The sequence below is a fragment of the Carassius gibelio genome, chromosome B23, assembly GCF_023724105.1.
Source record: "Carassius gibelio isolate Cgi1373 ecotype wild population from Czech Republic chromosome B23, carGib1.2-hapl.c, whole genome shotgun sequence".
Classification (NCBI taxonomy): Eukaryota; Metazoa; Chordata; class Actinopteri; order Cypriniformes; family Cyprinidae; genus Carassius; species Carassius gibelio.
The window spans coordinates 17,060,542-17,073,253 of NC_068418.1; the positions used below are offsets into that span (position 1 = coordinate 17,060,542).

Consider the following 12,712-nt stretch of genomic DNA (forward strand, 5'->3'; position numbering starts at 1 on the left):
AACTTTTAATATTTTAATTCGCTTTAAATTTATGTTCTCATTTAAAATAAGTTTATTAATTATTTATATATTATTATTTATAAATATTTTTTTATTTCTTATTATTTCTTAAAAGTTACAATTTAATTAAATTTTACAATTTTAATTTAAATCTTAATTCTTATTAGTTTATTTATATTTCTATATTCAGCTGAATGACTTATACTGTCTGCATCCACATGCTTGCTCATTTTATTAGAAACTGGTGCATCTGAAAACTAGCACTACACGCATCTTCACAATGTCTACACAATGAGAAGAGCAACACGAGGGCAGCCATATTGTCAAACCTATAGCTCACACCAATGAGCAACATCTACATTTCTTATCTACAGCCTTTACAGTCTCTGCCAGAAACACACTGGCACCGCATCTGCTCCTCTCCAAATGTGGCCTACTAAACATGCTGAGAGCGAAAGAGGCTAAAGAGACTAGAATGACGGAAAGGCACTAATGCTAAGCCTGAACTAGCAATTGTGCATGTGTGAGAAGTTGTACTAACCCCAGGATAGGATGTAGCACCAAACAGTGAGGCTTGTCCAGTCCGTGGATTACAGCATTCTTGAAGGACCCGTCCAGGCGCGCAACATTGATCTGTTTCTTATTCGTATCATAGCTGGTCCAGAAGAGGTTTCTGGAGACCCAGTCTACAGCTAGACCCTGAGCATTGGGGAGGTCTAGCAAAGAAAAAAACAAAAACATTTGATCATGATTAGAACTGTAAAATGATACAACGTAGCAAAAATAAAGATGTAGTTGTCTTGCATTCTTTGATACAAAAGTATGTAAAAACTTCCTGTATGAAAATGAATGTATTTGATAACAAAACGTGACATTTATTTTAAAGTAAGATATATTTCACAAGTCTGGGTTTAGCAAGAAGGTTTTCATAAGATTTTTTTCACCCACCCCAAACGTGTGCATTTATTTGATCAAAATTTTTTTTTTAATTTAAAACAACTGTTTTCTATTTTAATATATTTTAACATTTAATTTATTCTTGTGATAATAAACTTACTGCAGCCATTTACTCCACTTGCCATTTTTCCAGAATTATTAGATAAATAAAAAGTAAAAAAAAAAAACAGTAATTGAAACCGAAATATTGGGTAAAGTTATAAATTTATTTTACATTTACTATATTATTATTTATTATATTATATATATTTATTATATATCTACACACACATGTAAATACTTTACAAAAAAAATCAGTAGTTTAAAATAAATCTTTATTATATTTTTTATTGGGTTTTAAAAGATAAGATAGATATGCTGTTTAAAATGGACATAATGGACCATAATGGACATAAAACGTAATAGACCATGATAAAACCATAGTTAACTGGAAACTGATTTCATCCATTCACTAAAAATGACCAGTAAATCAGATGGCTAAAAGTAATTGGAGAAAAAAGTAAGAAGAAAATAACAGTTACTTGACATTTATATAGCATCAATCATTTGATGATGCTTTTCAGTTTAATATGTTGCTATACAAAGCAATGAAGGTACATTTTTGAGTGTTCATATGCATTTTGGGCCAGTGTTGACTTCAAACCATTATCTCACCAGCTGATACCACCGTCTCCACACCAGTCCCATTGATGAAGGCTCTTTTGATCGTCTGCGTGCGAACATCAGACCAGTAGATGCGGTTCTCCAGGGCATCATAATCCACCACGGTAACGTTGTCGATGTCGGGCACAGTGAAAGAGATGATGTAGTTGTAATAGGGATTATCAATGTCCACCCCTCTGATTTCAATCTGACGAGCGTACAGCAGGAACTGACGGTACTCTGGACAAAAGAAAAGCAGATAAGTCATTGTCAATAGATATATAGTATCATATCAGTGCATGTAAAACAAACCATATATATTTATTTGTCTACACAAAATCATTTTGTACAAAATATAAGCCATTGTTAAATTGTAGTCTTCTTGTTTTTCTATGTAAATACATATATTAGTAAAGAACATACAGTAGTAGTGAACAGTCTCTATATTGATTAGCCTGAACGGAAGCGTGGCTCCTGCGTTTGCCACTATCTAGTGTCACCTACAGGTCCTCTAACTCCAATCCCTCCGCTCTCCATACAGCCATAATGGAGGCTGTGCTGCTGAATACTAAACACTGATCGTACATCTGGGCGGCAGGGTGCACTGCTGTTTTCTTGACAGTTAAACGAGATTTACAGCCCACATTCAGCCTGGCCTGAAAAATCTAACATTGAGCTTTTATAGTGCCAACGCAAAAGGAATCTAAAAGAAAAGCCTCATGCTGTGCCGCAATTCATATACTATCTGTCCTGAAGTGTGCTACATTCAAAATAATAGTAAACTGAAAAATTGTCAGCCACAGTATGCTTTTTTGAAATGTGAAATGTGTTTTGAAAAATGCTTGTAAGATTTTATTCCTTAAGTCTGAAGCTGCCAATATAGTTTATAAATGTATTTACCTAAAAGTGAAGCAATAATGAAATGCTAATGGATTTAGCTAGATGCAGACAGACAATTAACACAGCGAGGAGATCTGCGGCTTTGCAATTTTGCTTACTACTCACTCAAATTGGAACTTAAGCTTTAGGTTACGTTCTAAATAAAGTACTATGAGTGCAGTACATTTGTCTGTGGAATACCAGGCTGAGCAAATACATTCACTTAAACATGCAGTATGTAAAAAAAAGATTACTGCGTGGATTACTGTAGCCCACAATGCAATGCGCTTTACCTCCTATTTCCAGTATGATGGATTAAAATGGAAATATTATCAGCAGCAATTTTTAATCAAACAGCCATCGTTAATACATTTGATAAATAAAACCTACTGAGGTCACATGACAATATACTGTGGAATATTGCCTATTGTTTCTTAGAACAACTTATATTGTTCCTGTTGCTCAAACAGTAGAATGCCAGTAGAATATGTGCAATGACAACGTCAAGGAAAATGTAATATGTTGTGCAGTATTTAGTAAAAGAGTATTCCATTCAGAACTTAGATCTTAGGGCTGAGGAAGGAGGAGCCTACCGAAGCAGGTGTGTTTGTCTGCTTTGAGTTTCATGAGGTGTGGACAGGCACAGGAAAAGGTTTGGTTGTAGTTGATGAGGCACAGGTGAGAGCAGGGCCCTTTCCCATCATTCGCTGCACACGGGTTGGGAGCTGCAAAGGAGGAAGAAAATGTTCAGTGTTATTTTCATATTTATATATAAAACATTTATTTTATATATATATATATATATATATATATATATATATATATATATATATATATATATATATATATATATATATATATATATATATATATATATATTCATTTTTTCAATCCAGTTTTAGAAATTTTGGCACTTAAAACCTATCATATTTCATTTCTGATGTGTGACCCTGGAGCACAAAACCAGTCACAAGTTTACATTGTACAGGTCAAAATTATAGATTTCTCTTTTATGCCAAAAATCATTAGGATATTAATTAAAGATCATGTTCCATGAAGATATTTTGTCAATTTCCTACTGTAAATATATCAAAACGTATTTTGATCAGTAATATGCATTCCTAAGAACTTCATTTTGAACAACTTTAAAGGCGATTTCTCAATATTTAGATTTTTTGCACCCTCAGATTCCAGATTTTCAAATAACTGTATCACGGCCTAATATTGTCATATTATAACAATACATCAACAGAAAGCTTATTTATTCAGCATTCAGATGATGTATAAATCTCAATTAAAAAAAATAAAAAAATCACCCGTATGACTGGTTTTGTGGTCCAGGGTCACATATAAACTTAAGTTAAAGTTTTTCATCTAGTATTTATAATTTATTTCAGTAAAAGAAAACTGTTTTTAATAGGTTTGGTTTACAAAAACAACACTGGTGTCCACGGCTTACAAATGAAACACGAATGTGACATGCTAGTTCAGGTCATGCTGGTTCTCACCCTGAGGTTGTCTAGAAGGATGAAACACTTGAAGATCAAACGGCTGAGTGTTTGTTCTCTGGACCACCGTCACATTGTGTCCTGTCCATTTATTGGCTTTAGCCAGAGTGTTGGTCCGCCAGTCCGTCCAGTAGACCTCTCCTCCATACATGGTGACGGCAAAAGGATGTGATAAGTGTTCGTGACCCCGGAGCACCTCGATCAGGCCGGAACCGTCATAAGCGGCAGAGTAGATGGCATCAGATCTAAAGAAATTTGTATTTTTTTTTTAGAAGATCAAGATGACTAACTGTGGACATTTTTGCATTTTACTTTACTTTTAGTGCCAATAGTGCATGCATACCTGGCATCAATCCAAAGGATACGGCGCTCTAGGTAGTCCACAGTGAGACCGTTGGGCCAGCCACCATTCCCAGTCTCTTTGTGGATGGTGCGACGGCCCTCCCCACTCATAGACGCAGCCTCTATCCTAGGGGAGCTGGCGTCCCAATCTGTCCAGAACAGAATACTGGGGGGAAAAAAAGAAACATTTCTTGTAACAACCTAATTCTGTCAACATAACTGAAAAATAACACAGCTGTCAAAGTATATCATGTTTTACCCATCTCTCGGGTCAAGTGCAATGGCACGCGGATGCTCCACTTCTCCTGCTAGTAGTGTTGTACGCATGGTACCATCCAGCTTGGCCACTTCGATCTGATCCAGGTTACTTTCCACCCAGTAGATGTTTCCTGCGATCCAGTCCACAGCCAGACCCTCTGGAGTGGCCAAACCATACTGAATCACCACCTCAAAACTGGTGAGAGCTGAAATACCAAGACAAGGAGAATTTAGAGGAATCCAAGTTAAACCTAGAAATAAAAGGTTAAGCAGGTTGAAAAATGCATGAAGTAGTAATTATGGATCCAATATTAGATTTTATATACAATATATATTATAATAATATACAGTATATAAAGTATATTATATTTATAGACATACAATTTTTTGATATATATATTCTATTTATTTCAATAGAACAGTAGTTAGACAGCCATTAAATATATCTCATTATAAATCCTGCAAATGAATTTATTCATCACAACATTATAATGTTAGTATCAAACATTGGCATTCATTTTGAGATATGCTAAATATTATATTTAACATTGTTACTTAATTGTGCATTTTGCATTTAATTATTAAATTATTGGTGTATTATCTAAGTATACCTTAGATGAGTGAAAGGTAATTAAAAAAAATCAAAAGGTAAAAAAAAAATAAACAAATATAAGATTGTACAATTACATCATGAATATCAACCAAAACAAATAATGATCAACAACCCCTCTAGTATCAATATTCAATCAATGCAGTGGCGATATATTGTGCATCCCTAAAGAAATCATTTAAAATTCTGCACTATTTCTAGGTCACTAATCAAATAAGAACATATATGACACTGATCATGTGATTCTTCGTACAGTCAGTCAGACTTCAATTCATGCTCAAAATGTTCTTTATATAATCTCAAATCATACTGGAGAACATGATCATCATATTTCACACAAACTTGTGGAGTTCATACAGCTCTAGTGCTGCAAAAGGAAAACAAATCAAATACTAAGTTCAACCTTTCACTCAAAACGTTAAACATTTTTACCAGTGATCTCAGACTGTATATATTGGCTAAGAAATAGTTTGATTGCTTCCAGCCTGAAAGCCGTTTAAGTCAATGCTGCAATAAATATTCCCCCACTCTGGGCTACAGCCATGTGGAAGAGAAAAAAAAAGGCTCCCAATCAAGGCAAGCCGCTCTCTGATCTGTGAGAGAGACTCTCATCCAGAGCAGTAATTAAAGGTCCAGAATGGCTCTCTGTTGGGCTGGAGACAGCGCAGCCTCCCCGATGGGGGTTGAGAAACAACACTTCAGTGTTGGCAGCAATGTCAGTCATATTTTTACTCTGTCAAAGACGACAGCATGGAACCAAAACTTGGACAGTGTATCATATCTCTTGAAAGAGAAGTTCAGAAAGGGAGTGAGGTGTTTGCACATATTTCAAAGCAACTAAGGCTTCCGACGCTTCACTTTTACTCTGACTGTAGTCACGCAAACTAGGAATGAGTCAAATGGGTAAAGACAGAGGCGTCCAAATTCCTGTACTACGATCACACACAGACTCACTTAGATGCATGCTGTGGTTTTGTGAACCGAGAATAGTTGTAATAATAACTCGGTATGCTGAAAAGAACAGAACAATGTGGGAAAACACAGTTAGACAACAAGGGCAACTCAGAACTTTACACAAGTCTTTAAAACATGAGAATGCGATTGAAGCTCTCTTTTGTCCAAAGCCATTATTAAGTGAACCAATAAAGTTCTCCATCTAAACAATGTTTATGTAAATGTAATGTAATGTAACAATGTCATGTACTAACCCAAACATAAACATATTTATTATTATTATATGTATACATATACATATATTATGAGTGTGTGTGTGTATATATATATATATATATATATATATATATATATATATATATATATATATATATATATATATATATATATATTTGTTTATTAGCAAAACGAATAAGAAAGCTTAAGAGGCACGGCATACAACTTGATGTCAAATAAAATAAATAAATTACATAAAAGGTTAAATAAAGTAAAAAACAGCAAATAATGTGGAACCAATTAAATAAGAAACGAATATTTTAAAATCACCTTAAATAAACGGCAAAAGTCAACAGGCTTTTCAAACTCTAAAGTAACGCCAAACAGGCGCTTTTGCCTTACGTTTTAATTTCGTCTTGTCTGTCTCGCCTCACTCTTCCTGTCAGTCAGCTGTCCTCACTGGATAAATGAAATCTGATCTGTGATGTGACTGTCGTTCAACACGCTGCATTGAGCAGACGCGTTCAGTTTTTAATTGTAGTGAATGTTCTTTTACTGAACTAAATTATATTTTTCTATATATGAATAATAATACAGATTATTAACAACTAATTATTTGACTTAGGAACACCGTCTCCTATAGGACTAAGACATCCATTTACCTCCGTTTTCCGACAGCTTTCCCCGATAGATCTTGTCTTCAACCACGTCGGTCCAGTAGAGGGCACTCTGGTTGAAGTGGAAATCCAGGGCAATGGTGTTCCGCAGGCCAGGCACCAGCACGCTGAACTCACCCTTGTACAAGTCAATCCGACGGATCTCATGCCGGTTGGAGAAAATGATGAAGGGCTTGAATGGATCTAAAGAACATGGACAAGTCACATAAGGCCAGCACACTGCTAACCCTTGATTTTGGTTTTACACCAGAAAGTCACTAGACTTTAATATAACGTAATGTAATGTAATATAATATAATATTATATTATATAAAATTTTAGCAAAAACAATATATACAATATATTTTATATACAGTGTACTATACATCTCACCAAGAGGTGAAATATTCTAGGTATCTTTATTCATCCACCCTGTCTTTTCCTCACCAGTGCTCTTGCAGCTCTCGCCGTCTGGCCCGAGCGCCCAGCCTTCATAGCAGGCACACTTAACCATGGCCTTCTCCTGCACACAGCGCTGGCTGCACTTGAGATGCTTGGCGCAGAAGCTCTGAATCTGGCAGGTCTTGTTGTCGGTACCCAGCTCCATGCCAACTGGGCAGGAGCAGAGGATGCCCTCACCAGGAGCGATGGTACAGTTGTGGCTGCAGCCTCCATTATCCATCGTGCAAAGATCTAGAACGAAAACAGGTTACATTTTTTAATACATTTTTTTTATAAATAAATAAAAAAGAAGCAAGTGGGATTGAAAGGGTGTTTATGGGTAAGTTACTGCAAGCCTATCAAAAGAAATAAGTAAACAAGAGTAGGAGGGAATGTGCTTATTTCATTTGAATTCAAGCCTGAAATATTTTTGTGTCATGCTAATGGGAAACACAAGTTGAGTTGGCATGCTCTGTGCAAACTGAAAGATTTAAAGGAATAGTTCACACATTAAATGAAACTTTTATCATTATTTATTCACTCTGAAGGCATTCATCCATGGAGCACACAAGATCTACTGGCTGTCAAGCTCCACAAAAAGACCAAAATAAATCAAATCATACAGAAAATGTAGCCCATATGGCTTGTGGCATATATATTCTGAAGTCTTCTGAAGCTATTTGACGAGTCACATGGACTCCTTTTATTTTGCTTTTTGGAGTTTGGCAGTTCATGGTCACTTATTTACTATAGACCTTCATTACATAAAAACAATTCACATCATCATTAAAAAGATCGGGGCCAGTAATTTGTGTTAATGATTTAATGTTTTTTTATGTCTTATGCTAACCAATTCTACGTATCTGTGAATAAAGTAAAAACAGTAACAGTAAACAGTGGAAAACTCTGTTATATTAATATTTTTTCAAATATAATTTTATTACTCCAGCCATTCTAATATGCTGACCCCCCCCAGAATTATTTGATGAATATAGTTCATATGAAAAACATTCAAATAGATTTCTTTAGGGTCACTTTTAATAAATTTAATGCATCCTTGCTGAATAAAAAAATAATTACTGACCAAAACCTTTTGAATAGTAGCCTATTTGATTCTTTAAATACTATTTATTGCGTGATGCACAGAATAAATTAAACATGTCTAAAATGACACAAGGTTGAGTAAAGCATGACAATATTAATGATCCCTTTAACTTGAGTGTATTTGTGTTTCAGTGCGTGTGCATTACTGCAAAGCTTCTCGTCCGAGCCATCGGGGCAGTCGTCCGTGCCGTCGCACAGTTTCTCAGGAGGTAGGCAGATGGAGTCGTTGCTGGCACAAACATGGTGGGAGAGCTTGCACTCAAGAGCCTCGCAGTTTTCTTCATCTGAGTTATCCTCGCAATCGCTGTCCCTGTCGCACACCCAGGCCTTACTGATACAGCGAGCTAAAATAGACACACACAAAAAATAATAATAATAATAATAATAATAATTCGACCCACAATTCAGAATTTACTTGCAAATATGCTTCAATTTGTAATTTTTAGTCAAATAAAAAATATGTTTATAGCAGATGAGGAAAGACAATCAAATTTTATTGAATAAAAATGGGTATACATGTACGCAAGATGTGTCATCAATATTGTTATATATATTGCTTTTTTTTTTTTTTTTTTTTTTAGACTTTTTACACAAGATTACACTTGCATAAAGATGCTGTTTAAGATAATATACATTAAATAAAATGGTCAAACTTTTGATTTGGGGACTTTAAGATTTGATATTTTGATTTATGTCAACATTTATTTATGATTGTTGGCGAAACATGAGTGAGAACATTTAAGAATAACTAACCCGAGTCCTTGCAGGCAAACTTGACAGCAGGGTCGCACATATGTGTGACGCCCTCACAGTTCTTCTCATCACTGAAGTCCATGCAGTCTGTGTCTCCATCACAGCGCCATCGCATAGGAATACACAAACTGTCCATTCGGCACTGGAACTCATCTGTGTGGCAGCCGCCGGGAGGCCGCGTGGCTGCAGACAAAAGCACAAATGGGACAAGCAATTACAATGCAGCCGTGTGAACACTCATACAAAGGCATGGACCCATATCTTATTATTTGATGGTAATGACAGCTTGGCTTCCTGACGTCAAAAATCAGTTCCCAGGGATGGAGATTGTAACCAGTGTGAGGCACAACCTCAATGAACTGATCCAAAGCAAACTTTCTCATGAACAGCGGTCCAGGGCTGGCACTGTGACGGCCATCATTAGGCATCAGAAATAAAGGCTTTCCCTCATGGCAAAGGTTAGTGTCTGGCAGAGTCTAGAGAGGGGGAAGCGGAAAACCAGAGCTCATCCGTAAACAGAGAGAAGTGTGTCCTAGAACAGGGATCTGCTGGGGTGAACTGACCCCAATGACATCATACTGCTCGAGCTGCATGTATTCAGTGCGTCTCTCTCTCTCTCTCTCTCTCTCTCTCTCTCTCTCTCTCTCCCACACACACACACACACACACGTTTGTTTTTGTGAAAAGTGGGGACATCCCATAGGCGTAATGGTTTTTATACAGTACAAACTGTTTATTCTATTGCCCTCCACCAACCCTACACCTAACCCTAACCCTCACAGGAAACTTTGTGCATATTTACTTTCTCAAAAAAACTCATTCTGTATGATTTATAAGCGTTTTGAAAAATGGGGACATGGATTATGTCCTCATAAGTCACCCTCTCCTTGTAATACCTGTGTCATACCCATGTCATTATACAGAGTTGTGTCCTGATATGTCACAAAAAAAAAAAAGAGCGCGCACACACACACACACACTTGATATCAATACCAAAATCTGACTGGAAAATTACAATTATCTGCCAATTGTCCGTATTTTAGCAAAATTGCATGTGCTACTTAAACTACTTTATTTTTTATATACATGTCTGACTCTGGATTTTTCTCCCCTTTAATTTTCCACATAAAAAAGTACAGAAAAGTTAATAGTAATATACTACTGTACTCATAAGCATCATATGTAGTAAAGGCAGAAAATAATAAATAAATCCCAACATTTATGGAAATACTTTTTTATACACTCCTCTATAAAAATACTAACAAATATAAACAATTTAAATTTGACTTGTGACCAAAGTACCATTACTTTTAACATTACTACTTCAAACTTGTACTTAATGACTTTATGAAACATCTCTCCTTCACAACTCATGCTAACATGACCTCATTCGGATCTACATCTTTACACAGGCACAAACACATTGCCAGGCTCCCATGAGGCCCAGCACTCTCATTAGGCCTCTGGCTTGGTTCTGCTGCATTGATTCTGCGAGTCTATTAAGCACCAGCATGCCGTAGGGATTAGAGAAGAGAAGGACAGAGCCCAGACCCCGAAAACAGAACCTAACCCTCCATTCCTGTTCCACGCAGGGCCCGGCCAACCATTGAGCAATTCATAGCTATGAAACCACACGAATGAGGCTTGTGGAGAGGGAAAGAGATAAGAACAAAAATGCACATGAGGATGCACTAGTGGCTCATGCGTCAAACGTCCCGGCACATCTGTGCTTGTGTAATCCCTCAAGACAGCAGCTTTCAGAGCAGTCATTAACACTGCTCTCAGAGCAGACATTCTTCAAGATTTTGTGGTTTACGTGTTTCACCACAGACCACAAAAAAAACAAGAAAAAGATGACATCCCAGTTTGTGAAATCGTGATTTACTCCTGTTAATGAAGAGATCAGCTGCATTAGTCATTGTGGTTTCGCTTAAAATCTAGGAGACACTTCAGGAGGCTCACACAACTAAAACAGCTTCAAAGAGTAAACTGACAGTTTACAAAATACAAAGAGGGTAAAAAAAAAGCAAAAAAAGAAAGAAAAGAAGACAACACTATTAAAAATATAATTTTGTCTTTTAAACAAATGATCAGTGAATGAAAGCGCTTCATCTCGATAAAATATTAATTATCAACCTCTGGATGACAAACTTAATATATAAAGTTGTTTTCTAAGAGGTTCACTAGTTATCAAAATTTGGGACATCAAACTATTTTAATAAAACAATTTTGTTATTTTCTAACAATTAAAATGTTCAAAAGTACATTTATTTCAACAATTTATAAAAAAAATTAAACAAATAAAACAAACAAAACTCTTATTTTCTAACAAATAAACATTCTATTTTTTTCCATGTTTGTTCATTTTGTTACTCTTAATTTAACTATTAATTTAAACAATTTATATAATTAAAAATAAAAATATAAAAATATAAATACATAAAAAAGAAATAACAAAATTAAACAAATCAAGTCAAGTCACAATATAGCGCTTTAAACAAAATACATTGCGTCAAAGCAACTGAACAACATTCATTAGGAAAACAGTGTGTCAATAATGCAAAATGACAATTGAATTCAGTGATGTCATCTCTGTTCAGTTTAAATAGTGTCTGTGCAATCATTTGCAATCACGTCAACGATATCGCTTTAAATGACGTGACCCCAACTAAGCAAGCCAGAGGTGACAGCGGTGAGTAACCAAAACTCCATCAGTGTTAAACAAATAACTGACTCAAGTAATTTTTCCCAAAAACTGAATTAAACTATGTTTGGAGTAAGACCTCTTTTCTTTCATCGAATAATGCTACTTTTCAAACTCACCTTGATTAGTACAGTTGGCATGAGTCTCGTCGCTGTTATCTCCACAGTCGTTGTCTCCATCACAGGTCCAGTACTCTGGAATACAGCGGCCGCTGCTGCATTTAAACTGCACACTGGAGCACGAGTGACTGCAGCCGGCTTCATCACTGTTATCCCCACAGTCGTTATCTGAAGACACACACACATGATGACACTTACTGGACACTTATGTGTATATGACATTAGAAAATGGCAATATGGAATTAGAAACTCACCATTATCACAACGCCAGTTGACATTGATGCAGCGTCCATTGGCACAAGTGAACTGAGTGAGGGGGAAACAGGTGGGATATGCTGGAGAGAGAGAGAGAGAGAGAAGAGAGAGGAGGAGGAGATAAAGAAAAGGGTTCACAGCACGGCATGATGATATAAGAAAAGAGGCTCAAATTTAGATACCACAAGATGGTGGTTCATCTGAGCGATCGCCACAATCATCATCCAGGTCACAAGTCCAGGAGACAGGAATACAACGGCCACTGGCACATGGGTACTGATTTGAAGGACACGTGCGTGCTGGGAGAGAAAAGA

The 12,712-nt window shown here is 36.2% G+C and overlaps 1 protein-coding gene across 1 annotated transcript in view; it reads right to left on the minus strand.

Moving 5' to 3' along the window:
* lrp1ab (low density lipoprotein receptor-related protein 1Ab) overlaps positions 1–12,712 on the minus strand; it is a 108,597-nt gene that overhangs the window by 33,070 nt on the left and 62,815 nt on the right. Inside the window, exons 18-30 of the mRNA XM_052595009.1 lie at positions 12,581–12,697; positions 12,398–12,478; positions 12,144–12,311; positions 9,321–9,503; positions 8,714–8,911; positions 7,470–7,715; positions 7,029–7,226; positions 4,588–4,792; positions 4,330–4,494; positions 3,987–4,231; positions 3,072–3,203; positions 1,612–1,839; positions 542–716 (exon numbers count right to left, since the gene is read on the minus strand). Coding sequence (XP_052450969.1) covers positions 542–716; positions 1,612–1,839; positions 3,072–3,203; positions 3,987–4,231; positions 4,330–4,494; positions 4,588–4,792; positions 7,029–7,226; positions 7,470–7,715; positions 8,714–8,911; positions 9,321–9,503; positions 12,144–12,311; positions 12,398–12,478; positions 12,581–12,697 — 2,341 coding nt within the window. The remainder of the gene's footprint in view (positions 1–541; positions 717–1,611; positions 1,840–3,071; positions 3,204–3,986; positions 4,232–4,329; positions 4,495–4,587; positions 4,793–7,028; positions 7,227–7,469; positions 7,716–8,713; positions 8,912–9,320; positions 9,504–12,143; positions 12,312–12,397; positions 12,479–12,580; positions 12,698–12,712) is intronic.